General features: G+C 39.1%; 1 protein-coding gene and 1 pseudogene across 1 annotated transcript in view; one reads left to right on the forward strand and one right to left on the reverse strand.

Annotated features, from left to right (window-relative positions):
- The window catches only part of HEATR5A (HEAT repeat containing 5A), a 126,464-nt gene extending 99,299 nt beyond the window's left edge, over positions 1 to 27,165 (forward strand). Inside the window, exons 23-33 of the mRNA XM_032242668.1 lie at positions 1,720 to 1,818; positions 3,892 to 4,071; positions 6,587 to 6,809; positions 10,351 to 10,599; positions 12,159 to 12,286; positions 13,997 to 14,144; positions 15,688 to 15,960; positions 17,515 to 17,739; positions 24,548 to 24,702; positions 26,219 to 26,432; positions 26,717 to 27,165. Coding sequence (XP_032098559.1) covers positions 1,720 to 1,818; positions 3,892 to 4,071; positions 6,587 to 6,809; positions 10,351 to 10,599; positions 12,159 to 12,286; positions 13,997 to 14,144; positions 15,688 to 15,960; positions 17,515 to 17,739; positions 24,548 to 24,702; positions 26,219 to 26,432; positions 26,717 to 27,024 — 2,202 coding nt within the window. The 3' untranslated portion in view covers positions 27,025 to 27,165. The remainder of the gene's footprint in view (positions 1 to 1,719; positions 1,819 to 3,891; positions 4,072 to 6,586; positions 6,810 to 10,350; positions 10,600 to 12,158; positions 12,287 to 13,996; positions 14,145 to 15,687; positions 15,961 to 17,514; positions 17,740 to 24,547; positions 24,703 to 26,218; positions 26,433 to 26,716) is intronic.
- On the reverse strand, positions 14,276 to 14,354 carry LOC116526389 (annotated as a pseudogene).
- Positions 27,166 to 27,223: the final 58 nt, after the last annotated feature.

The following is a 27,223-nucleotide window of genomic DNA, read 5'->3' on the forward strand; positions in this document are numbered from 1 at the left end:
GACCTCGTGATCCACCCGCCTCGGCCTCCCAAAGTGCTGGGATTACAAGCGTGAGCCACCGCGCCCGGCTAAAACACGTCTTTTGGGAACTGTAGCATGCCTGTAGTCCCAGCTCCTTAGGAGGCTGAGACAGGAAGATCACTTGAGCCAGAAGTTCCAGTCCAGCCTGGGCAACATATGGAGACCACCCATCTCCAGGAAAAAAAAAAATTCCTGTTAAAGAAAACAAAAACAAAAAACAAGTGTTTTATAACCTTAAAGGTTAATTTTCACAATATATATAACCTCTTTTATTTTTTTTCTATACTTAGGAAGCGATTCAGATTTCTGTGGCGTTTTGTTTTTGTGTTTGTTTTTAAAACAAGGTCTTATCCTGTTGCCCAGGCTGGAGTGCAGTGACGTAATTTGGGCTCACTGCAACCTGAAGTAGCTGTAACTACAGGCACACACCACCATACTTGGCCAATTTTTGTATTTTTTGTAAAGACGGGGTTGTAGCATGTTGCCCAGGCTGGTCTCGAACTCTTGGGCTCAAGTGATCTGTCTTCCTCCAAAGTGCTGGGACAACAGGCATGAGCCACCAGGCCCAGCCCAAGGATTCAAGTTTCTATTACTGGTTGTGTAATCTTTTTAACTGATTGTTTGACTGGTCCACTGAACAATTTAGGAAGATAAAGGAAGAAAACAAAATCAGCAGCTTCCTTGTAATCCTCTAGCAGCATTCATCCAAAGAGATATCTCATTATGATCAGAAGCAACTTCTGATGGCTAGCAGTTAGGGGGACCAGAAGAGTTCATCAGTTGATTAGCAGTCTTCATCACTTCATTCAGCTAATACCAACATATACTTAGGGACAAAGCAAAATGAAGCAATTAAAGTTACATAGAGCTATCATTAGAATATTATAATTCAGCCTAATTAAGAGGAGCGCTGTTATATTTTTAGCCCTCTTACAATTGCAAGTGTTAGAAATACAACTCAAGTAGAAAAGAAAAATTATTATTAGCAATCTCTTAGCTGTCTCTGCTTTCTTCCACTATAGCCTTATTCTCAGGTTTATTCTCTCTATGTGATATCAGGATGGCTTTCTTAACACCCAGGGTCTTAGAAAGATACAGTGCTTCTCTCCCAGTAATCCCAGTGAAAGTCTTGAGAGCTTTCATTATCCCAGCATGAGTCCCTGGAGCCAGGCAGTGCTGTCAGCTCCAAAACAGCAGTATGTATGGATTAAGAGTTGGGGAGAGGCCAGGTATGGTGGCTTACACCTGTAATCCCAGCACTTTGGGAGGCCAGGGCAGGAGGATCACTTGAGGTCAGGAGTTTGAGACCAGCCTGGCCAACATGGTAAAACCCTGTCTCTACTAAAAATATAAAAATTAGCTGGGCATGGTGACATGCACCTGTAATTCCAGCTACTTGGGAGGCTGAAGCAGGAGAATTGCTTGAAACCTGGGAGGCGGAGGTTGCAGTTAGCCGAGATTGCACCACTGCCCTCCAGCCTGCCTGGGCAACACAGAGAGACTCGTCTAAAAAAAAAAAAATAGAGAGTTGGGGAGAGAAGATTGTTTCCCAAAGGAAAAATTGGGATGCTGTTATCCCAAAACAGGGGAAGATATATTGGGTAGGCAAAACAACAGTTATCCATAATACCTGTTATAAATAAATCATTTTAAAATAACATTAAAAAGAGGGAGAACTTGCACTGTCTTACTTATTGATGTTTGATATCTCATATAATTTCTTGCCAGGTAGGAGCAGCACTTAGACCAGCCTTCACTTCAGAGACACCACCTCATGTCACTGCCAAAGCATGTCAGGTAAATGGTTAAAAGATGAAGCTTAAGAAATAATCTTGGGAAGTAATCCTCTAGTTTGTATTTTTTACCATTTTTTTTTATAGTTGTCTTACTGGCAATCACAGCTTACATTTTTCTTCTCAAATATAGAGAACTTCCTCTTTTTGACAACTGCATGATAATCCACTATATGGATATGTTACAATTTATTTAACCAGTTTCATATTGATGGACATTGGGGTTTTTTGTCTTTTGCTATTAGAATAGCGCTGTATGAATGACCTTGGGCATGGGTCATTTCACTGGGTATAAGCATATCTGTGAGATAAATTCCTCAAAATTGAATTGATGGATTAAAGAGTGTATTAGAGGTATTTACCATTTAAATTTCCACCAGCATTGTTGTACAAGTACGTGTTTTGCCACAGTCCCAGCAACATCGTGAGTCATCAAACTTATCGATTTTTTTCTATATGATAGAATAAAAAGACTATCTCAGGATAGTTTAGATTTGTATTTTAAATGAGATTGAGTACTTTTTCATATACCTAAGAGCTATATAGTATACAATTTTAAACAGTTGCTTATCTCAGACTGTGTTGTCAAACACTTAATATCCAGCCCTAGGCCAGGCACAGTGGCTCACGCCTGTAACCCCAACACTTTGAGAGGCCAGGGCAGGCAGATCACTTGAGTTAGAGGCCAGCCTGGCCAACATGAAACCCAGTCTACTAAAAATACAAAAAAGTAGCCAGGCATGGCGGTAGGCGCCTGTTGACCCTGGTACTCAGGAGGCTGAGGTGGCAGGATCACGTAAACCTGGGAGGTAGAGGATGCAGTGACCTGAGATCATACCACTGTACTCCACCCTAGATGACAGAACAAGACTCTGCCTCAAAGAAAAAAAAAAATCTAGCCTTGAATGACCTGAAGTAATTAAAACCAGGACTGGCATGAATAAATTAATTATAAATTTAGTGGGAAAAACTAATTTTAGTCAGTTCTTTCAATTTTCTTTTATTTAATTGTATTTGGGAAATAGTTGAGTGCTTTCAGAGAACTATGTTAAATGTTTTAAGAATCTCTGTTATAACTTTATTGTGTGTGTTCTTGCTGTAAGCTACTGGAAATATTTTGTGAGATGAGATAAGAATTAAATAAATACACAGAAGAGGAAAAATAAATTTTTCTTAGAAAAAGAGAAATATCAGCTGGACACAGTGGCTCATTCCGGTAATCCCAGCACTTTAGGAGGCCAAGACAAGTGGCTCACTTGGGCTTAGGAATTCAAGATCAGCCTGGGCAACATAGGGAGACTCTGTCTCTATAAAAATTAGCCAGGCATGCTGGTGTGTGCCTGTGGTCCCAGCTACTTAGAAGGCTGAGGTGGGAGGATCCCCTGGGCCAGGGAGGTAAGGGCTGCAAGAGCCACGATGGTGCTACTGCATTCCAGCCCGGGCTACAGAGCAAGACCCTATCCCTAAAAAAGAGAGAGCAATATCTTGGCACCTGGAAAAACCATAGCTTGAGTGTTTTGCATTGTAGAATTAATGATGTTTTGTTTTTAAGATTAAAAATACACTGTCTTCAAAACAACCAAAAATTTTTGTTGGGGTTTTATGATTTCATAGCTTCATTTCTCAATATTAATTCATCTAGAGCTGTTCAATTTATATACGCATTAGCACTGGTTTCCTTGCTTCAACCTTAAGACTTCATTCCCTTTGGAAATGCTGACTTTGACTAACATTATCAGGCTCCTTCCATAGGATTTCTTAAAAGCAATAGCAATATAGTCTCAGTGTCTAGATTCTTGACATGTAAGTGAGCTCTGCTGAACTCACAATGGAGCTTTTTTTTTTTAGAGATAGGATTTTTTTAGTACTACAGGTGCACATCACCATGCCCAGCTAATTTTTGTATTTTCCTTTAGACAGAGTTTTGACATGTTGCCCGGGCTTGTCTCAAATTCCTGGGCTCAAGCAGTCTGCTTGCCTCAGCCTCCCAAAGTGCTAGGATTACAGGCATGAGCCACCACACTCAGCCAAGGGAGATATAATTTTAAAATACAACTTTTAATTTCTTGAAAACTAGGTTTGCAGTGCCTGGATAGCAAGTGGAGTTGTAAGTGACCTTAATGATCTACGAAGAGTTCATCAGTTGCTTGTCTCATCATTAACGAAAATACAGGCTGGAAAAGAAGCTCCAAGTCACTTATATAATGAAAGTGCTTCTACCATGGAGATCCTAGCTGTGCTTAAAGCCTGGGCAGAGGTTGGTACTTCTTAATTTATAATCAATTTTGGAAATTGTTAATAAACACCTTAGGCCATAAACTGAAATTTACTATTTAAAATTAACTACAAATAAATTCATTCTTAAGGTAACAAAAAGAATTCTAACGTGATGTATTTATATGTTAATATGTTGGTCAAGCATTTTAAAAAGTCTTCCATGGTCTGTTATCTTCTACTTTAAGCAGCGCCACTTATGAGCCAGAGAGACTTTACAATAGCCAGTGGAAATCAGTTTTTATTGAATCTTGAATTCTTGGAAATTTGGGTCTTCTTGTATGTTCTGTCAACTCTGTAGCATGTACTTTAATGTTTTTTTAATGCTGTTTCATAGAATGATTTTTTAATACTAAGTAGTAGTTATTTTCCAAGAATAAAGAAATCTTATAGTAAAATGCTATTTACTTTCCTAATAAAGAAGAAAGGTATATTGTTTTTAAATTTACTATGCAATGTTTAAGCATTTGCAAAAGTAAATGTAATAATATTTATAATGAATCTACATATACCCATCACCCAGCTTCAGCAGTTACCAAACATGACCAATCTTGGTTCATGTATTTTTTTTTTTTTTTTTTTTTTTTTTTGAGACAGAGTCTTGCTTTGTTGATGAGACTAGAATGCATTCGAGCAATCTCTCCTCACTGCAACCTCCACCTCCCAGGTTCAAGCAATTCTCGTGTCTCAGCCTCCCAAGTAGCTGGGACTACAGGTGTGAACCACCATGCCCAGCTAATTTTTGTATTTTTAGTAGAGACGGGGTCTCACCATGTTGGCCCGGTTGGTATTGAACTCCTGACCTCAAGTGATTCACTCGCCTCGGCCTCCCAAAGTGCTGGGATTATAAGCATGAACCACCATGCCTGGCCCAGTTCACATATCATTTTAATGAAGGTATGTAACCTCAGATTTTATCTAACAGATTAACCAACATGTACAAAAGGGTTTCCTCCAGTAGAGGTATTTTAAACCGGAAAGCTGTAGAATCTTTGTCATTATTTAGGACATTCTTCATTAGGAAGTAGTTGTGCCTAGATTCAATAAACTGGATCTGGCCAGGTGCAGTGGTTCGTGCTTATAATCCCAACACTTTAGAAGCCCAGTGGAAGAGGATTACTTGAGGCCAGGAGTGTGAGATCAGCCTGGCAACATACTGAGACCCCATCTCTATATAAAATTTTAAAATTAAATAAAATAGACTGGGCATGGTGGCTTATGTCTATAGTCCCAGCACTTTGGGAGGCTGAGGCAGGCGGATCACTTGAGGTCAGGAGCTCAAGACCAGCCTGGTCAACATGGTGAAACTCCATCTCTACTAAAAATACAAAAAGTAGCCAGGCATGGTGATGTGTGCCTGTAATCCCAGCTACTTGGGTGGCTGAGGCAGGAGAATCGCTCAGACCTGGGAGGCGGAGGTTGCAGTGAGCCAAGATGGCACCACAGCACTCCAACCTGGGTGACAGAGCAATACATCGTCTCAAAACAATAAAAATAAAATAAAATAGACTGGGCCTGGCGTGGTGGCTCATGCCTATAATCCCAGCACTTTGGGAAGCTGAGGCGGGCAAATCACCTGAGGTTGGGAGTTTGAGACCAGCCTCACCAATATGGTGAAACCCCGTCTCTTTAAAAAAATAATAAATAAAATAGACTGGATCTAAATCTCTGTGCTTTTGCTTAAGCCTGTTACCTCCTCTTATTTCCTCAATAAAGATTAATAACGACTGACCAATATATTTTTCATAATTGAGGTCCATAATCCCTTATCTGAAGTCTTTGGAGCAGATATATTTGGAATTCAGACTTTGGGAGATTTTAGAAAAGTAATATAGTGCGTATTTCATATCTGTCTAGGAAGTCTGGTGCAAGAGTCTATAATCAAACACATTAATGTTTGAATATTCATACTGTGTTGTGTTTATAGATATAAATGGCCTCACATACGTTCAGTCAGTTTTGCCACCAGATTAGTTTGCCAAAAACTTAGGTTTTTTCAGAGCTTTTTGGATTTTAGAGTTGTAGATAAAAAGATAGTGCATGTTATATACTGTGTTGTGTGCTTTAACATTCTATAATCCATGTTAAATCTATTTTGTACACTTTTTGTAGAGATTTAGTGATATGTTTGAATGAAAATATTTTCACTGTTTCAGTTAAGAGATGGCTGCCTGTAGCCATATGTTAAGATGGCTTATTAGGCCGTACCAGGCTTAATGAGAAAGAGTGCGGTGATACAGTATTATGATTGTAAATGTGAGAGGTGGCATCATATTTACCAGATATTTGTTATCCCTAATGCATCTCGTTGAAGATAGTATTTTTGGCTCTTTCTGCCCCAGTTTTCTGTGTGTAGTTACACACACAGGCCTTTTTTGATATCTGAGTGCATTTCAAGTCCAGTATACTCAAAGATAAGTCTGCTTCTTCAGGAAGATATAAAAATTTGATAGCATCTTTTCAGCAGATAAAAGGTTTTCCTGTTTTTAAATTAACAGGTCTATATAATTGCTGTGCAAAGCCATAAAAACCACAGACAACCTTTGAAGACTACCACCTGTTTAGAAGACAGTATCAGATATGGATCATGTTCATCAGATGGACTACTTGACTTAGTCTACACAGATCTTGGCACACTAAGCAGACTCTGGCTTGCTGCACTTCAGGATTTTGCTCTTTTAACTTTGCCTTCAGAATTTGCCTCCCAACTTCCTGCTGAAGGTAAGGAGGTAAAATACTTAGATAATTCCTAGAGTGGCAGAGTGGCAGTAACATATTTTCTTTCTTTTTTTTGAGACCAGGTCTTACATTGTTGCCCAGGCTGGAGTGCAGTTGCACAATTTTGGCTCACTGCAACCTCAACCTCCTGGGCTCAGGCGATCCTCCCACCTCAGCCTCCCAAGTAGTAGGGACTACAGACACATACCACCCTACCCAGATAATTTTTGTACCTTTTGTAGAGATGGGTTTTGCCATGTTGTCCAGGCTGGTCTCAAACGTCTATAATCCCAGCACTTCGGGAAGCCAAGGCAGGTGGATCACTTGAGGTCCAGAGTTTGAGACCAGCGTGGCCAACATGATGAAACCTCATCTCTGCTAAAAACACAAAAATTAGCCTAGTATGGTGGTGAGTGCCTATAATCTCTGCAACTCGGGAGGCTGAGGCAGGAGGATTGCTTGAACCTAAAAGGAGGAGGTTGCAATGAAGTAAGATTGCGCCACTGCACTCCAGCCTAGGTGACAAGAGTGAGACTCTGTCTCAAAAAAAAAAAGAGAGATACACCCACCAGCAACTTGTTTTCATTATCAAGAGCTAACTACCATATTATCATACTTAATAATTTTTGCCAATTGGATGGCTATGAAATAATATTTCATTGTTTTATTTTCATATTTCCTTGATTGAGAATCTTTAAGTTGCTTTTTCCATAAATAACCTAATCATAATCTTTGGCTGCCTGTAGCCATATGTTAAGATGGCTTATTAGGCAATACTAGGCCTAATACCATCTGTTATTTGCTATTTATTGTTTCATTCCTGGTTGTTTAATCCTTTATATGTATATACAACACTATTCCTTTATGGTTGCATGTCTTATATTTCCTCTCAGTCTGTAACTTGTCCTTTTCTTTTACCTTTTTTAAACTAATGTAAGCTGAGTGTGATGTAGTTTACCTGTAGTCCCACTACTGGGGAGGCTGATGTGGGAAGATCCCTTGAGCCCAGGAGTTGGAGGCTGCAGGCAGCTATGATTGTGCCACTGCACTCCAGCCTGAGTGACAGAGCAAGTCCCTCTCTTTTAAAAAAAAAAAAAAAAAAAGGAATGTAATCAATCACTCGTTTATGGTTTGTGTTTTTGTATGTTACCAGATATATTTTTAAATTTGAGATCATAAAGACATAGAAGCTTTACAGTTTTGCCTTTTACATTTTGAACTATGGTAGAACTGGAATTTATTTTGTGTGTGGAATGGGGATAGGGTTCTTATTTTTAGTCAGCTACTAATACTGCATTTTATGGGTTGGTTACTTTGTAGCCACCCTTAATCTTCTTCATGTTATTCCACAATGTCTTGGCTATCATTGTATTTTTACTTTTTGATAGGAATTTTAGGATGAGCCTGTAAAGTTCTGTTAGTTTTGTGTTTGTGTGTATTTGGTTTGTTTGTTGGTATGTTTGTTTTTAGAGACAAGGTCTTGCTGGGTTGCCCAGGCTGGAGTGCAATGACTGTTCACAGGAGCAATCATGGTGCACTATAGCCTGGAAGTCCTGGGCTCAAGTGATCCTCCCACCTCACCTTCCTAAGCAGCTGGGACTATGGTGTACATCATGGTGCCCAGCCTGTTTCTATTAGAATTTTCATTGGAATTATACACAAAAAGATATGTGGAGTCTTTGTTGTACTTTTCAGTAGCATAAAAGTGGAAACAAAGTAAAAATAAACTGATTTATTTACACAACAGAAAAATGAATGACATACGGCAACTATAAGTAAATCTTAAAAACATAATGTTAATTGAAAAAAACCTTTTTTTTTAAGATGGAATCTTGCTCTGTGGCCCCGTCTGGAGTGCAGTGGCTTGATCTCATCTCACTACAACCTGCACCTCCCAGGTTCAAGCAATTCTCCTGCCTCAGCCTCCTGAGTACCTAAGACTATAGGTGTGTACCACCACACCCAGCTAATTTTTGTGTTTTTAGTAGAGATGGGGTTTCTCCATGTTAGCCAGGCTGGTCTTGAGCTCCTGACCTCAGGCGATCTACCTACCTCAGCCTCCTGCAGTGCTGGGATTACAGGCATAATAAAGGATGCATGTAAGCCAGGCATGATGGTATATGTCGGTAGTCTCAGCTACTCAGGAGGCTGAAGTAGGAGGGTCACTCTAGCTGAGGAGTTAAGGGCCAACCTGGACAACATAATGAGGTTCCATCTAAAAAAACAAAAAGGATACATAAAGTATGATGCCTTTTAAGTAAACTTTTAAACACAAAAAATAATAGCATGTGTTATTATTGAATACATACATTATTGTGAAAGTATAAGACCATTGCTAGCAGTTATTCTCACTGGCTTGAGAAAAGTAGTCATGGAAGGAGGAGCAAGAATTAGTGCCATAACAAAGTTTTAGATTTTTTAAGGAAAAAATTGGTTGGGTGCTGAGGCTTACGCCTGTAATCCTGTCGCTTGTGGGGGCCAAGGTGGGCAAATTGCCTGAGCTCTTGGGAGTTCACTACCAACCTGGGCAACATGGTGAAACCCCATCTCTACTAAAATACAAAAAATTAGCCGGGCATGGTGGTGCACACCTGTAGTCCTGGCTACTCAGGAGGCTGAGGCAGGAGAGCCACTTGAACCCAGAAGTCGGAGGTTGCAGTGAGCCGGTATCATGCCACTGTACCCCAGCCTGGGCAACAGAGTGAGACACTGAATTTAAAAAAAAAATAAAAGAGAGATACTTAAGAAAATCAGAAATGTTAATGTCCATCTTAGAAAAGGGTAAATGTGTATTGTTATTTATTTTAATCACACATATACATATATTTTTGCTTTAAAATATTTATGATTGAATTATAAAAAGATACAGATTAGGCTGCAAACTTCTTATGATCAGCCCTATGACCTATCAGTTTTACTCCCAGGAAAAATAAGAACATTGGTAACAAAATATTGATAACACAGCAACAGGAGTGAATCTCTAAAAATGTTGTTAGATTATTTTGTTAACAAAATGTTAGTCACAAACAAGTAGATACTATATATGTGACTCTATTTATATGAAGTTCAAGAATAGACAAAATTAATCTGTGCGGATAAAAATTAGAAAGTTGTTGCCTTGGCCGGGCGCGGTGGCTCAAGCCTGTAATCCCAGCACTTTGGGAGGCCGAGGCGGGTGGATCACAAGATCAAGAGATCAAGACCATCCTGGTCAACATGGTGAAACCCCGTCTCTACTAAAACTACAAAAAATTAGCTGGGCATGGTGGCGCGTGCCTGTAATCCCAGCTACTCAGGAGGCGGAGGTTGCGGTGAGCCGAGATCGCGCCATTGCACTCCAGCCTGGGTAACAAGAGCGAAACTCCATCCCAAAAAAAAGAAAAAAAAAAAAGAAAGTTGTTGCCTTAGAGTATAGGGAACTGACTGAAAAAGGGTACAAAGGAACTTTCAGATTGATGGAAATGGTCTATATCTTGCTACAGAAAAAAGAGAAAATATATTGGAAGCTAACGTCTTTTATTTCTCCTGAAACTGTCTGCTTTAGGCGGTGCTTTCTACACAGCAGAGACTAGTGAAAATGCAAAATTGCATTATTACAACTCTTGGGCGCTTATCCTCCATGCTACGGCATTGTGGCTTACAAGCACGGGCTTTGTTGTTGCTGACCCAGATGAAGGAGCATCTAATCTCTCCAGGCCTGTAACACCAACTTCCATGTGTCAGGGTTCATCATCTGGGGCTACCATAAAGTCCCCTGAGGATGTCTACACTGATAGATTCCATCTTATTTTAGGTCAGTTAAACCACTTATACAACCCTTGGGGGGTTATTCTTTAATTTTGCCTTACTTTATTCTTAGAGACAGGATCTTATTTTGTTGCCCAGGCTGGAGTAAAGTGGCATGATCATAGCTCACTGCAGCCTCCAACTCATGAGCTGAAGTAATCCTCACACCTTAGCCTCCTGAGTAGCTAGAATTATAGGCATATACCACCACACCTAGCTAATTATTTTTTGTAGGGACAGGATTTTGCTATGTTGCCCAGGCTGGTCTCGTTCTCCTGGCCTGATCCACCCAGCTTAGCCTCCCACTTGCTGGGATTGCCAGTGAGCCACCATGCCTGGCAACTTCTGTCTCTCTAGGTATATATAAAATATCAGTATACTGAGAGGTTTTCCCCCTTGTTGTCAAAGATTGGAAGGGTCTAGAAAACATGCTTAATATTGCAAGCAAGTATTAAAGATAAAAATAAGATTTTTAGATTTATGATGCTTAATTAGCTCATTTTTTAGCCTTCTTGGAACTTTATTTTAAACGTGAGATATATTTCTAAGATAATTCAGTGAGCTTATAGAATAAATGGGATACATTTTTTAACATACTTAACCTATTTCTGAGGAAACAAACTATATGACCATTATTTCTCAAGAAGTTATTGATTAAATGAAATATAAGGTTTTAAAAGTAAATGATTAAATTAAGTAAGATTATGGTTCCTGGGTTTCTATTATTCATTCCCAGGCCAGGCATGACCAGATTCCTGTATCTTGAGCATATTAAAAACTTGTTTTCAGTTGCCATAGGATGAGAGCTTTTTAAAAACAAACTTTTATAGAATGAAGGATTGCAGATTTAGTATGAGCATAAGCTATTCAATTCAACTGAGTTCAGATTTTTGATGCACGTAATTTTGACTGACCTTGAACAAATTAAATTACTTAAGCTCACAATTACTGACAATTAAAAATAAAGATATAAATTAGTTTAGGTCTCTGCTCATTTATCTCAGAATTAGTGTTAATAATAGTGCCTACTTTTCAACTATTACGAGAATTTAATAAAAAGATGTATGTAAAAGCACAGTGGCTGATACGTGACAGTCATTCAATTAATTTTAGCCAAAATAAAGTTAGGAACTCCATATGTTTTCTGGTGCAATTTTACTGTAATTTTTGCAGCTTTGAACTGTTTCATAGCAGCTAAGCAACTAGTGCACAGGCCTTGTTTAGATTATTATTTTTGTACATGTAGATAGAAACAAACTATTAAGTGACTTGCTTTGTGATTTAATTGTTTAGTCTTAAATTCATTGTGATTGGCTGGTCCGAGTGCAGTGGTGTTTACAACTAATTGATCACAACCAGTTAACAGATTTCTTTGTTCCTTTTCCATTCCCACTGCTTCACTTGACTAGCCTTAAAGAAATTTAAAAAAAAATAAATTCATTGTGATTTATTTGCATTACCGCCTTACTGTTTGTTTATATATCTTACCAAAATAATAGATTAATTACTTAATTTCATAAACTAATAATTTGAAAGAAGCCTCCTTCTCTTTTTTGGTTTCCACAGGAATCAGCGTGGAATTTCTATGTTCCTTACGTTCAGACGCAACCATGGAAAGCATAACTGCTTGTTTACATGCATTGCAGGCACTTCTAGATGTACCTTGGCCCAGATCAAAAATCGGCAGTGATCAGGTGATTTCTCTGGGTTTTTTTTGTTTTGTTTTGTTTTGTTTTGTTTTGTTTTGTTTTGTTTTGTTTTGTTTTGTTTTTTGTAAGGATTCTGCAGACTTTAAGGAAGACAAACATGTTCAGGTTTCTATAGTTAACGAAAGTAAACACAGAAATTTTTTAAAAAACTGTACAGCCGCACAAGTAGGCCTTTGAACCAGAATGCTATAGCATATGTGTTTACCCAGAAGTATTCATGCCTCTGACTCTGCCACATTTCTGTCTCTGCTTCTTTCTGCAATGATGGGAAGGTTCTGTGTTGCATTGTCCAGGACAGTAGCCACTAGTTACATGTGACATTTATTCTTTGTTTCTTTTTGCTTCTGCATAGCCTGCTCTTTGTATATATACTTATATCTTATATTCCATTCCCCAAGAGAGAATCTAATGGGTTGATGTACTTAATGTCCACTACACAATACTCCAATTGGCTGAGTTCTCCCTCCAGGTCTTTTTAAGAGATTGCTTACTAGCTTATAGATGGAGTCAGGCACTAATATTCAACTTGGATGTGGCCAAAGGAAAAGGATTCCTGTACAAAGTATGGTACTCCTTTGACTGCTTTTCTCAAGGGCAAGTATGCATTGGGCAGATACTCTTATATCATCTTTTATCCAGTATATTACTTTTGTTATTGATACTTGGATGTTAAGATAAATGAGTAGTATGATTTCCTCTCCACAGACTATCTATTGCTTAAGTGTTTAATACCAACTTTTATTAGGTTTAAGAAATTAATCAGGTTCCTTACTTGGATTGGACTTGAATAAATCTTAAACCCTTTGTGCTTGTTTTCTCTGTTAAAACAAGTATTATAATGACAGATCTACTTTATTATTTTCAAAGATGAAAGAAAGCAACCAAGACTCATCAACATAAAAGAGAAGAGAAAATGGAATATTTCTCTAGTGTATTTTATGCTTTGTGTAGTCATTCTATGCTTATTTACTCACAATTACTTTAAAGTCATATTTTCCCTCGTTATTTATTATTACTAGAAAATACTCTTAATAATATAAATCTGTGAATCTACATGTCAGTCATTTATTCTTTTAGCCAAATTTCCCATCTTGTTTTAGAAATTTCCTTTTCTGTTTTGTGTGAAAATGATCTTTTGTCGTAACACCATCTCCCACAAGATTTGACAAAAAGCAATCTGGAGTTGATTTTTTTTTTTTTTAATTTTTATTTATTTATTTTTGAGACAAAGTCTTCTTGTTACCCAGGCTGGAGTACAGTGGCACAATCTCAGCTCACTGCAATCTCTGCACTCTCCTGCCCCCCAGGTTCAGGTGATTCTCCTGCCTCAGTCTCCTGAGCAGCTGGGATTACAGACACCTGCCACCACGCCCGGGTAATTTCTGTATTATTAGTAGAGACAGGGTTTCACCATGTTGGCCAGACTTGGTCTCGAACTCCTGGTCTCAAGTGATCCACCAACCTCTGCCTCCCAAAGTGCTGGGATTATAGGTGTAAGCCACCACACCCGGCCTCTGGAGTTGATTTAAAGTGGAGCAAGTGCTACTTAACTTTATTGCACTAACACTTGTTTTTTTGTGAACAATTTGTTACATTCTCTTTTTCTGAATTTTGTCATGGCATTTAGCATTGTATTTTTTACAGAAGAAATGTATAATTTCTAATACAGTGACCTCTACATATTTTCTGTGATAGGACTTGGGTATAGAATTGCTGAATGTTCTACATCGAGTAATTTTGACCAGAGAATCACCTTCTATTCAATTGGCTTCACTTGAAGTGGTAAGGCAGATTATCTGTGCCGCTCAAGAACATGTAAAGGAAAAAAGACGAAGTGCAGAAGGTAAATGTTAACCATTAATGCCAAGTTAACCAAACAGCATCATTCTTTTGTGAAGTATTATTTAATGTGTCTATATGGTTTTGATAATCTTTTGTGTGTGGTACAAATAAAACATGTCTAGGCATGGCCTTATTTTACTTTCTGTGCTCTACATTTAGAGGAACTTACCTAGTAATAAACTATAGAAATGATCCCTGAAAGTACAGTCTTTATGCATGGCTTTATTTATTTATTTTGGGACACAGGGTCTTACTCAGGTTGCCCAGGCTTGAGTGAAGTGGTACAATCTTGGCTCACTGCATCCTCAGCCTTACAGGCTCAGGCAATTCTCCCACCTTAGCCTCCTGAGTAGTTGAGACTACAGGCACACGCCACCATACCTGGCTAAGTTTTTGTATTTTTTAGTAGAGACAGGGTGTGGCCATGTTGCCCAGCCTAGTCTCTCAAACTCCTGTACTAAGGCAATCCACCCACCTCGGCCTCCCAAAGTGCTGGGATTACAGGCATGAGCCACCATGCCTGACCTGGCATGGCTTTAAATCCTCTCATTCACCTCTATGTTAGTTTAGATGTTGTCAGTATTTAAACTACTATTCTTTTGGGGAAATGAGAATTTTAACAAAACCTGGAAGGAATAAATCCCCTTATACTACTAAAGTACTTGCTTTAGCTGTGTTTACCAATGTGCATGGAAAGAACTTACATTTGCAGATTGTTCATTTACAAGTCTAATATGGTATTGAATAGTTTACCACTTAAGATTATAGTTGACTACATATTATAGAAAACCCAATATAACAATGGATTTAAACCCCAAAGATTTATTTGCTCATCTGAAAAGGCAGCCAGAGGTAGGCAGTCTAGGGCTGGTATGGCACCTTCTTAAAGATGTTAAGGACGTATGTTTCTTTCTGCCAAGTCACCATCGATACCTAAAGTCGCAAGGTAATTTCTGGAGCTCTAGCTATCAGGTTTACAGTCTTAATAGCAAGAAGGAGTTAACCAGGCAATATTATAAGGGTAACAGAATTAAAAAGACTTCTTTTGACCCATTGCAATAAGAAGTCATAATAAAAATGATTACTTTTACCTTCATAACTTCTTTCTCTCTGAGTCTTTAACACCCAAAATTTAGTCATTAAATGTATTTCCTGGCTGAGTGTGGTGGCTCACGCCTATAATCCCAGCACTTTGGGAGGCCAAGGCGGGTGGATCATTTGAGATCAAGAGTTCAAGACCAGCCTGGTCAACGTGATGAAACCTCGTATCTACTAAAAATACAAAAATGAGCCGAGCATGATGGTGTGCGCCTGTAATCCTAGCAACTTGGGTGGCTGAGGCAGGAGAATTGCTTGAACCCAGGAGGCAGTGAGCCAAGATCACACCACTGCACTCCAGCCTGGGTGACAGAGTGAGACTCCATCTCAAAAAAATTAAAATAAAATAAATATATTTCCTGTAACAGGATTTAACTGAATTGCCATCTACCAGAAGCAAAGCAAGCATAAAGTATTTATTAAACACTATTCTTTCTGTCTTTTAGTTGATGATGGAGCTGCTGAAAAGGAAACTCTGCCAGAGTTTGGAGAGGGAAAGGACACCGGAGGACTTGTGCCTGGGAAGTCTTTGGTGTTTGCAACACTGGAATTGTGTGTATGCATTCTAGTTAGACAGCTCCCAGAACTAAATCCTAAATTGACAGGTAGTCCAGGAGTAAAAGCTACAAAGCCACAGATGCTATCAGAGGATGGAAGTAGATTGGTTTCAGCTGCGTTGGTTATCCTTTCTGAACTTCCTGCAGTGTGCTCTCCTGAAGGTATGCTGTGGTATGTGATTGATTTACTTTACCAAGAAGAGAAATGGTTGTAATGGATAATGGAGTCTAGCTGCTTTCTTTTTAAATGAATGCTGATCCAAACATTTGATTATTGTCCTTAATCCTCTAAGATTAGGATTACATTTTAATAAATTGTTTACTAAAAGAGTGAAAATATAGAGGGCTAGGCGTGGTGGCTCACACTTGTAATCCCTACACTTTGGGAGGCCGTGTTGGGTAGATCACTTGAGGTTGGGAGTTATAGACCAGCCTGACCAACATGGTGAAACTCTATCTCTACTAAAAATACAAAATTAGCCAGGCATGGTGGCACATGTCTATAATCCCAGCTAGTCAGGCTAAGGCAGAAGAATCACTTGAACCCAGGAGGTGGAGTTTGCAGTGAGCCAAGATAGCACCATTGCACTTCAGCATGGGTGACGAGTGAAATTATGTCTTTTAAAAAAAAAAGAGTGAAAAGATAGAGACAGCAAATATTATCAATAGATACGCTCTTCTATGATTGACAGTACTTCTGACCAGTTAGTGGCCGTTACTAACGCTTGGGCATGTTTTGGCATACAATTTCTGACAGATTTTCCAGCCTCAGTGATGGCAGAAGTTTGTCATTATATCTAGTTCTGTTTGGAATTGATTTCATACTCATTTTTTCCTGTTGTTTGACACAAGTACTTCCTCTTGTCACCTAGGCTGTAGTGCAGTAGGACAATCATAGTTCACTGTAACCTCAAACTCCAGGGCTCAAACAATCCTCCTGTCTTAGCTTCCTGAGTAGTTAGGGCTCAGGCCTGTGCCATCATACCTGGATTTTTTAAAAAATTTTTTTGTAGAGTTGGGATCTTGCTATGTTGTCCAGGCTGGTCCTGAACTCCTGGCCTCAGGTGATCCTCCCTCATTGGCATCCCAAAGTGCTGGAACTACAGGTGTGAGCCACCATGCCCAGCAAGTCCATACTCTTTCACTTGGCATTTAAGGCTCTCTGTGTGGCTCTGCTAAGTTGTTACCTTTTCTTGATTCCTTCTTTGTAAATCCTAAACCCGGGAGGCTTCATTGTTCATCTTTGTTCTCTGCTACCAGGTTATTTGATCTGGAATGACCCTTTTTAAAGGGTAAAGTCTCACTGTGTTGCCGAGGCAACGTTGTGAATGTTCTTAATGCCACTGGATTATACACTAAAAGTGGCTAAAATGATAAACTTTATGTTATATATATTTTACCACAGTAAACAATAAATGAAAATAAATTTATCAACTGCCAAATAAAAACAGCAAAAGCGTAGTGATACTTATACAATTTAAACATCATCTCCATTTATAACTGTCAATCCTTAATCCATCCCTAAAAATTTTAATAAAGCTACTTACATTATTTTAATAATTATAATTCTTTATTAGAAATCATCTTTTAAAAGGTCAAAATCTAATGTTGTCTTACTCCTGGATGATTTCTTTTTAGGAACCATATATATATGTATATATATATGTATGTATGTATGTTAAAATCCAGTGTGTTTTTAAAAATTTTGTCTTACAGGAAGCATCTCAATTCTCCCTACTATATTGTACCTCACAATTGGGGTCCTCAGAGAGACTGCTGTGAAGTTACCTGGGGGCCAGTTATCTTCAACAGTTGCAGCTTCCCTACAGGCTCTAAAAGGAATATTATCTTCTCCAATGGCCCAGGCAGAAAAGAGCCATACTGCTTGGACTGACCTTCTTCGAAGTGCTTTAACAACAATTCTTGACTTTTGGGATCCAGGTAATTAAGGCTGTGTGGAAGCAGTTACGTTTGTTTTAAAAAGTGAGAAGAGTTTTTTGAGGATAAGATATTTGATCTGATCATATTTGGCTATATCACCTAGAGGAGACCATATTCAATACTAGTGTTTAGAGGATATGTACAAGTAGATAGAAAGTTGGCTGGGCACGGTGGCTCACACCTGTACTCCCAACACTTTGGGAGCCAAGGCAGGAGGTTGGGACCAGCTGGCCAGCATGGTGAAACCCTGTCTCTACTAAAAATGCAAAAATCAGCCAGGTGTGGTGCCACACGCCTGTAATCCCAGCTACTCAGGAAGCTGAGATAGGAGAACTGTTTGAACTCAGGAGGCAGAGGTTGCAGGGAGCCGAGATCACGCCACTGCACTCCAGACTGGATAAAAAAGCGAGACTCCGTCTCAAAAAAAAAAAAGAAGAAAGCTGTGTTCTGGGGCCAGGCGCGATGGCTCACCTCTGTAATCCCAGCACTTTGGGAGGACAAGGCTGACAGATCACTTGAGGTCAGGAGTTCAAGACCAGCCTGGGCAACATGGTAAAACCTCATCTCTATTAAAAATACAAAAATTAGCTAGTTGTGGTAATGCATGCCTGTGGTCCTACCTCATGGAAGGCTGGGGCAGGAGAATTGCTTCAACCCAGGAGGCAGAGCTTGTAGTGAGCTAAGATCATGCCACTGCACCCCAGCCTAGCTGACAGAACAAGACTGTCTCAAAAAAGTAAAATAAAAAAAGTTGTGTTCTGAGTTTAGCCCTTACTTAATGCAGTTAAATGTCAGGCAACCGATATGCTGACAGTGAAAGACCTTCAGATGTAATAGTATGTTTAGTAAAAAAATGTAGTATGATCCATTCTAGCCAACAGAAGTGTTTAATACAGTATACTGAAAAGTACATAAGCCATACAAAAAGACTAATCTGGTTCATTATGCCTGGTGACTCGCCAACTTACCCAGTTTTTCTGCACCTTATAAGTTTTCTTTTTAATAAATGGGGATATTATGTGGCAAGAAGTTGTAAGAGCAGTAACTTAATATGTGAAAAGCATCTCGCTTATTACCTGGCATATATCAATAAATAATAGCCAGTATTATTTTCAGCATCCATTAAAATTCTCTTACTTTGTGAGGTTTTTATTTTCATTCGTATGTTGTAGTGATTATAAAAAGTCTTTAGACATATTATACATTTTCCCTGGCTTCCCAGTTTTATTTATAAATGTTACAATTAGCCATATTTGATTTTACACACAAAATGTTTTCAACTGAAATTGGCATTTATTGACCACCCACTTTGCCCAGAGTTGGAAATCTAGTGGAGTTTGGCTCCTATAAATTGCTATAGAGTGTGATTAATACCTTAAGAATCTCCCAAAGACAATAGTAATGTCTTAATTATCACTGCATTTCTAGCACAATAAAGAAAACTTCTAATTGGTTTACAGAAAATGGGAGTAATTAGTACTATTTGAGTGAAATCAGGCAGAGTGTCACAAATAGGATTCTCTAAAAGTACTCACTGTCAGGGAGTTTGGGGAGTGAGAAGTTTATTAAGAAACAACATTTGTGAAGGGAAGAGGGAGGGGAAGGCAATACTGGGCAAAAGAAGTCAAACCGTGACAGTTTCCCAACAAATCTCAGTAAACCAGTCTGGGGAACTCTGGAGCCATATTGCCCATCAGAGTGTCTTAACATAGAACAGAAATGGCCTGGACTTCTAATATGGGCTGCTCCAGGAAGGATTTGATCTCAGGTAGGACAGCTGTCTCTAGCTGAAGCTGACCCAGAAGGAGCCTGACCCTTGTTCACACTTCCCACGGCTGGGCAGCACATTCTCCCTTATAGGGATCTCAGTGGCATCTCTGTATCCACCACTAGAGTGTTCTCAGAAGAGTCAATGTCTTAAAGGATTACAAAGTTTTCTCCACAAGGACATCATAGAAATGGATTCTAGGAATCGCTTGAACCTGGGAGGTGGAGATTGCAGTAAGCCAAGATTGCACCTCTGCACTCCAACCTGAGCAACAGAGCAAGACTCTGTTTAAAAAAAAAAAAAGAAAAGAAATGGATTCTAGGTACAACAGTTTGTCCAAAAACTTGGAAAACTGTAGCTAGGGAAGGCAAGTAGAACAATGAGGGAGTGTAGATTTGGATAGAAGAGTATAAGAATGGTGAATGGCGATTAGTAGAGAAACGAAGTTGGATGGTAGATGGGGTCAGATTATGGAGGGTTTGGCATGATTTGGACTGCCTTTATTAGGTATGTGGAATCATGAAAGGGTTTTAAGAAGGGAAGTAATGTGCTCAGATTTGGGTTTTTTTTTTTTTTTTTTTTTTTTTTTGAGATGGAGTCTCTCTCTGTTACCAGGCTGGAGTGCAGTGGTACAATCTCAGCTCTCTGCAACCTCCGCATTCAAGCAGTTCTTGTGCCTCAGCCTCCCAAGCAGCTGGGACTAAAGAGGAGTAAATAGATAAAGTGGTATGGATAGCCTGGTGCAGTGGCACGTACCTGTAGTCCCAGCTACTCGGAAGGCTGAGGTGGGAGGATTTCTTGAGCCCAGGAGTTCTGGACTGTAGTGCACTGTGCTGATCAGGTGTCCGCACTAAGTTCAGCATCAATACGGTGACCTCCCGGGAGTGGAGGACCACCAGGTTGCCTAAGGAATGGTGAACCAGCCCAGGTTGGAAACAGAGCAAGTCAAAACTCTTGTGCTGATCAGTAGTGGGATCGTGCCTGTGAATAGCCACCGTACTCCAGCCTGGGCAACATAGCAAGACCCCATCTCTAGAATTTTAAAAAAAGGTATAAAAAATTTTTTTAAGTGGTATGGATAAAGAGGAGTAAAATGATGAAAAGTAAAATGTTAAGCAGTTTTCAACAGAACTTACTGATAGTTTGATTTAGGAGTTGAAAGGGTAGGATGACTTGAGCATTCAAATGCAATTAACAGAAATAACCAGTGAGAGTTTTTTTTTTTTTTTTTTTTTTGAGATGGAGTTTTGCTCTAGTTACCCAGGCTGGAGTGCAATGGCGCGATCTTGGCTCACCGCAACCTCCGTCTCCTGGGTCCAGGCAATTCTCCTGCCTCAGCCTCCTGAGTAGCTGGGATTACAGGCACTTGCCACCATGCCCAGCTAATTTTTTGTATTTTTAGTAGAGACGAGGTTTCACCATGTTGACCAGGATGGTCTCGATCTCTTGACCTCGTGATCACCTGCCTCGGTCTCCCAAAGTGCTGGGATTACAGGCTTGAGCCACTGCACCCGGTCCACCAGTGAGAGTTTTTAGGAGAAGATAGTGAGTTGATTTGAAATGCCTAGAGGATCATCAAATGCCCTAGAGCAGATGGGTAGAGATGCAGAATTCAAGAAAGTAGTCTGGGCTAGAGGTACTTTTTGGACTATATGTATATTTGGGACCTGTCAGCGTAACCTGTGGGACAGCTGAAATCACTCAACTTGAGTTTATGGAGCAACAAGAGGACCAAATCGAGATGAGGGATTCAGAAGATAATGTGTAGTTACAGAAACCAAAGAAAAGAGAATTTTTAATAGAGAAGGAGTGGTCAACAGTATAAAATACTGTAGAGTGGCCAACCAGCATAGGGGATAGAGCTCACAGTGTTGAGGCACAAATGAGGTGTAAGGAATGGGAAAGATCACGTACAGGCTTCTCTTGACAGAAAGAAGAGAAATAGCTAAATGGAAAGTGTAAGGTCAAGGAATAACTTTTTTTAAGATGACACTCAAGCATGAGTTCATACTTACAGGGGGTAAAAAGGAGGTGGACATGGATTGGAGTAAGAAGTATTAGAAAGGAAAGCAGTATCCCTGTCCAGGCAGAAGGAGTAAAATTTACAGACATTTAAAAGGATTGACCTCTGCCAATATGAGGAAAGAACAGGAGATAATGATGGAAAATAATATTACAACTACAGGTTTTTATGTTGAGGGTTGGCCAGTCAGTATGGCTCGAGCCTATAATCTCAGCACTTTGGGAGGCTATGGCAGGAGGACCACTTGAGGCCTGGAGTTCAAGACCAACGTGGGCAACACAGCAAGATACTATCTCTACAAATAATAATAATTCATGTTGAGGGTTATGATGAATTTGCCTCTTTCCTCTCTCTCACACACATACACACACACACATGGGTGGGTGTTTTGTTTCTTTTTTATTTGGGTGTGTATCAGGGAATTAAGCTACAAGAGGATTTAGGATTTAGACTAGCTACTGAGAGAAATTAAGGAGTTGATCATGACAGATTAAATGTTAAATGTTTGCTACCCAACAGATTGCCCCAAAAGTTAGTGGCTTAAAAGAGCAAACACTTACTATCTGACAGTTTCTATGGACCCAGGATTAGGAGCAGTTTAACTAAGTGGAGATGACTCATTCATATGGCTATTGGCAAGAGGCCTCAGTTTCTGCCACATAGGCTTTTCATGGGGCTAATGCTAAGCGAATCTTGCATCTATCCTAGGTAAAAGAGATTAAAACTAAAGGGATTTTAGAAGAAATGGTAAGAGGAATCCAGGAAAACTTTATCTTACTGAGAATAAAAAGACATTTTTATCAAACAGATTAGCTGACTCTGTTGCAGTTTCAAGTTGCTGTAAGTGGTTAAAAATAACTTTGCTGTAAGGGAAGCAGTATAGCATTATAGTTAACAGTACACTCTGTAATCAAACTTTCTGCCTTACTAATTGTGTGACTTGGACAAATGACTGAATATCTGTTTCTCGTCCATAAAATGGGGGATGTAAGAGTACCTACCTCATGGTGCTGTTAACCCATGTTGATTAATTATTTAGTGTATATAAAGTGCTTATAACAGTGCTACATGTTAATTTTAAATATTAACTGTGTCCTTATTTTACCTTAAAATCATTCACGTCTCGTATTAAATAAATCTTATTCATCCATAAAAGTTTGCTTTCATTGCTACTGTGCCTCTGGAGTGTAGTCAGCTCAGATATTATCTCCTCAAGGCTTTCTCTGACCGCCCAGTATAGACTGTCCTGGGTTACTTTCTATGTTGTTGTTTGTTTGTTTTAAAGAGATGGGACCTGCTATGTTGCCCAGTCCAGAAGGCAGTGTCTATTCACAGGCACGATCATTGTGCACTGTAGCCTTGATCTCCTGGGCTCAGCCAGCCCTCTTACCTCAGTGTCTCAAGTAGCTGGGACTACAGACATGCACCACTGTTCCTGATGTGGTGGGGTGTTTTGTTTTGCTTTGTTTTGTTTGTTTTGTTTTGCTTTGTTTTTTTGAGACAGAGTCTTCCTTTTCCACTCAGGCTGGAATGCAGTAGCGCAATCTCAGATCATTGCAACCTCCACCTCCCCGGGGTCAAGTGATTCACCTGCCTTAGCCACCCCAGAAGCTGGAATGACAGGGGCCTGCCACCACTCCCAGCCAATTTTTGTATTTTTAGTAGAGACAGGGTTTTACCATGTTGGCCAGGCTGATTTCAAACTCCTGACCTCAAGTGATCTGCCCTCTTCGGCCTCCCAAACTGCTGGGATTACAAGCGTGAGCCACCATGCCCGGCCAGTTTTTTAATATATTTTTATATTCTTAGACTTTAACACTAGTTGAAAGTCTTTATTTGCTTCTCAGTTTATAATGTATCTAAAATGTGCCTAAAAGAGGGCTGGCACACTTAAGTACTTGTTGAATGAATGTGACCAAAGCTACTAAGTATGTATGTCATTTCTTCATAAGTAACAAGCCATCCTTAAACAATTTAAGTAGTTGAATTTGCCACACCTTTCCTTTTTGAAACACAGTGATTTTTTTTTCCACAGCAGCTTCATTAAAATTATTTAATGAGAATATGATTGGAAAATAAAGGTAGATTACTTCTAATAGAAAATTTCTTCAAATGATTGTGGCCTACACAGCTGTTTTCAGGTTTTTGTCTACTTTTGAGAAATCATATGTCTAAAGTACTAAGGTATTTTCACTTGATACATGTATTATCAAAATACTTTAACAAAGAAAATATAATTATCCAAGCATTTCTGTGTTGCTTCACAGCAAAAATAATTAACATGATAGGTAACATATATTGATCATCAAGTGTAGCATACTATTCTAAATGCTTCACATAGATTAACTAATTTAATCTTCATAACCCTATCAGTGTGAGTGCTGCTGTCATTCCCATTTTACAGATGAGAAAACTGAAGATGGATTTAGATGTTCAAAGTCACACAACTCATAAATATGTATTTCTAGTAAATGTATATATTTACTGATGTCTTATCCTTTAAAGATTATCATTGCTTTAGTATTTCTTAGCTCTAGAATTATTTATAATGCACATCTTAAAATGTACATTTGCAGGCCGGGCGCGGTGGCTCAAGCCTGTAATCCCAGCACTTTGGGAGGCCGAGGCGGGTGGATCACGAGGTCAAGAGATCGAGACCATCCTGGTCAACATGGTGAAACCCCGTCTCTACTAAAAATACAAAACATTAGCTGGGCATGGTGGTGCGTGCCTGTAATCCCAGCTACTCAGGAGGCTGAGGCAGGAGAATTGCCTGAACCCAGGAGGTGGAGGTTGCGGCGAGCCGAGATGGCGCCATTGCACTCCAGCCTGGGTAACATGAGTGAAACTCCGTCTCAAAAAAAAAAAAAAAAAAAAATGTACATTTGCCAGAGTTCTTAATCAGCATTCATTGTGTCTGTTGTGTACACCAAACTGTTACTACCAAACTGAAGACAGCCTCATGCAGGTATATAAAGCAGTAAATTTGATGTTTCTAATAGAACTTTTCTTTTTAGTTGATGAAACACACCAAGAACTTGATGAAGTCAGTCTACTTACTGCTATCACAGTGTTTATTTTGTCTACCAGTCCAGAAGTAACTACTATCCCATGCCTTCAGAAGCGCTGTATTGATAAATTTAAAGCTACTCTTGACATAAAAGATCCTATGGTAAGTGTCAAGTGTCTTTTAGCAGAAAGATGTTTGTGATAGGAGTATGGCCAGGCTTTTGCAAAATTTTCTTTGTGATTTGTTGACTCCAATAGGAGGTATTAGACTACAAATTTTTGTTTTTAGATTTGGATTAATTTCTGTTCCTAGAGTGACAAAGTCCAATAACAGTAGTCTTGTTCTTCAGCCCTAAGGGTAGAGGATAGTGGCAGAAGAGGAAATTTTAAAAAACTAAATTTGAAATGGAGGAATCTTAAGATTGATGTAGCACTAGAACTTTATAAGGGACTTGCAAGATACTTTGTAGTATATTATAGTGGATTTTCTTTAAAAAACAAAAGAGAAAGGGAGGCCAAGCACTGTGGCTCATGCCTGTAATTCCATCCAGCGCTTTGGTAGGACATGGTGGGTGGATTGCTTGAGGCCAGAAGTCTGAGAGCAGCCTGGGCAGTATGGTGAGAACCCATCTCTACAAAAAATACAAAAATTAGCGAGGCATGGTGGCACAGGCCTGTAGTCCCAGCTACTCAGGGGCACTGAGGCAGTTGGATCACTTGAGCCTGGGACCTTGAGGCTACAGTGAGCTGTGATCATGCCACTGCACTCCAGCCTGGGCAACAGAGCCAGACTCTGTCTCAAAAGAAAAAAAGACTCCAGAACATACCTTCAGTAATATGATTGTGAAATAACAGGACCCATTCCAAAAGCAATACGCACAAATTGATCCCATTCCTTTATGGCCCATTCATTTGACTGAGTAATTTCCTATTTTTTATGTGCCACTAGGTGAATTCATAGCCAATGATCACACATATATCTACTCCTGAAGATATAGGAACCAGATTTTCTCTTAGAAAAAATAATTATTAAAATACCATTACAGTTAATAAAAGTTGATTTATGTATTTGATGTATAGTCATTTCCTTTTATCCTCTGTCCTTTTGCCTGTTGCCTGCAGGAGCTTTGTATAGCAGTCTCCAAGTGGGGGTGCTGATGCATGATGACACTTAATTAGTATGGTCCAGACACGGTTCCTTGAAACACTTAGGCCATGACATTTGAACATCAAATACATCACTTTTGTCTAAAACATTTTCTGAAATCAACAAAATATCTTTCAGGGTTGTATGTGTTTTGTTGTTTTGGGTGTTTTTTTGTTTCATTTTGCTTTCTACGCATAAAAATGTTAAAGGAGGGCTTTGGGTGGTGTTTTTGTTTTTGCTTCACATTATGGAGAAAGACGTGAGGGGAGAAACGGGAATTAGAGAAAAGAAGAAAAAGTAACCACTCAGTTTGTTTCCCTCTTGTACCTATACACCTTTTTCCCATTCCAAACTGTCCCAACCACTGTTAGCGCAGAAGTTTGATTGCCTGTTGGCCCTTGGACTTTCAAAATTGAAGATAAATTAGAAATAAATTTAAATGCCTTTGCTACTTTAAAGAGCAAAGAGTCCTCAGGTACTTTTTAAAAAATTTATTTATAGTATTTGCTATTCTTTTCTCTTATCTGATTAGGTACAAATCAAGACCTACCAGCTCCTACATTCCATCTTTCAGTATCCAAATCCAGCTGTTTCCTACCCATATATTTACTCTTTAGCATCCTGTATCGTGGAAAAACTACAGGAAATAGACAAGAGAAAACCTGAAAACACTGCTGAGCTTCAGATCTTCCAAGAAGGCATAAAGGTCTTAGAAACACTGGTTACTGTTGCTGAAGAACACCATCGTAAGTGTCAGCACTAAATTCATACTAACTCAGAATCTCTACAAAAATCAGGATTTTACTGTTACTTAAATTACAAAACATTTAATCACATTATATCTGTATTTCACATTCATTGAAAGGTGTTATATTAATCCCAAGTATTGATGTTATTTAGTATTAATTTAGAAGAGATTGGTCAAATTGTTTTCTTCAGTGGGGAAAAATGTATACAGATCAAGTGCGTTTGCATCCTTATATTATGAATATTTATGTCCCTGAACTTATATCATTTGTTTACTTTCTAGGCTCTCAGCTGGTGACTTGTCTTTTGCCCATCCTCATTTCCTTCCTTTTGGATGAAAATGCTCTGGGATCAGCAACTTCCATAATGAGAAGTTTACATGACTTTGCTTTGCAAAGTCTCATGCAGATTGGACCCCAGTATTCATCTGTTTTTAAAAGTTTAGTGGCTTCTTCTCCAGCCCTAAAAGCCCGCCTTGAGGCTGCTATAAAGGGCAATCAGCAAAGTGTGAAAGTCAAGATACCGACATCTAAATATACTAAGAGTCCTGGAAAAAATTCAAGCATCCAATTAAAGACCAATTTCCTCTGATGTCATTTTTTTGGAATAGTAAGCACCTTAATATAATACTTGATCATTTCCTTCTCTTTGGGGACAAAAGTGACATGTTAGACACAGTGCTCTTGGAGGTCTAGTTGATTGTTTTACCTTAAATAGCTGTAACTTTTCAAAGTAACAGCATACTTAACATTTTTTTGTGCTGGGGAGGGGGGGGTTGTGTTTTTTTTTT

Source organism: Sapajus apella, unplaced genomic scaffold, assembly GCF_009761245.1.
Source record: "Sapajus apella isolate SASKATOON/1434 unplaced genomic scaffold, GSC_monkey_1.0 scaffold50, whole genome shotgun sequence".
In the NCBI taxonomy this organism is placed as follows: Eukaryota; Metazoa; Chordata; class Mammalia; order Primates; family Cebidae; genus Sapajus; species Sapajus apella.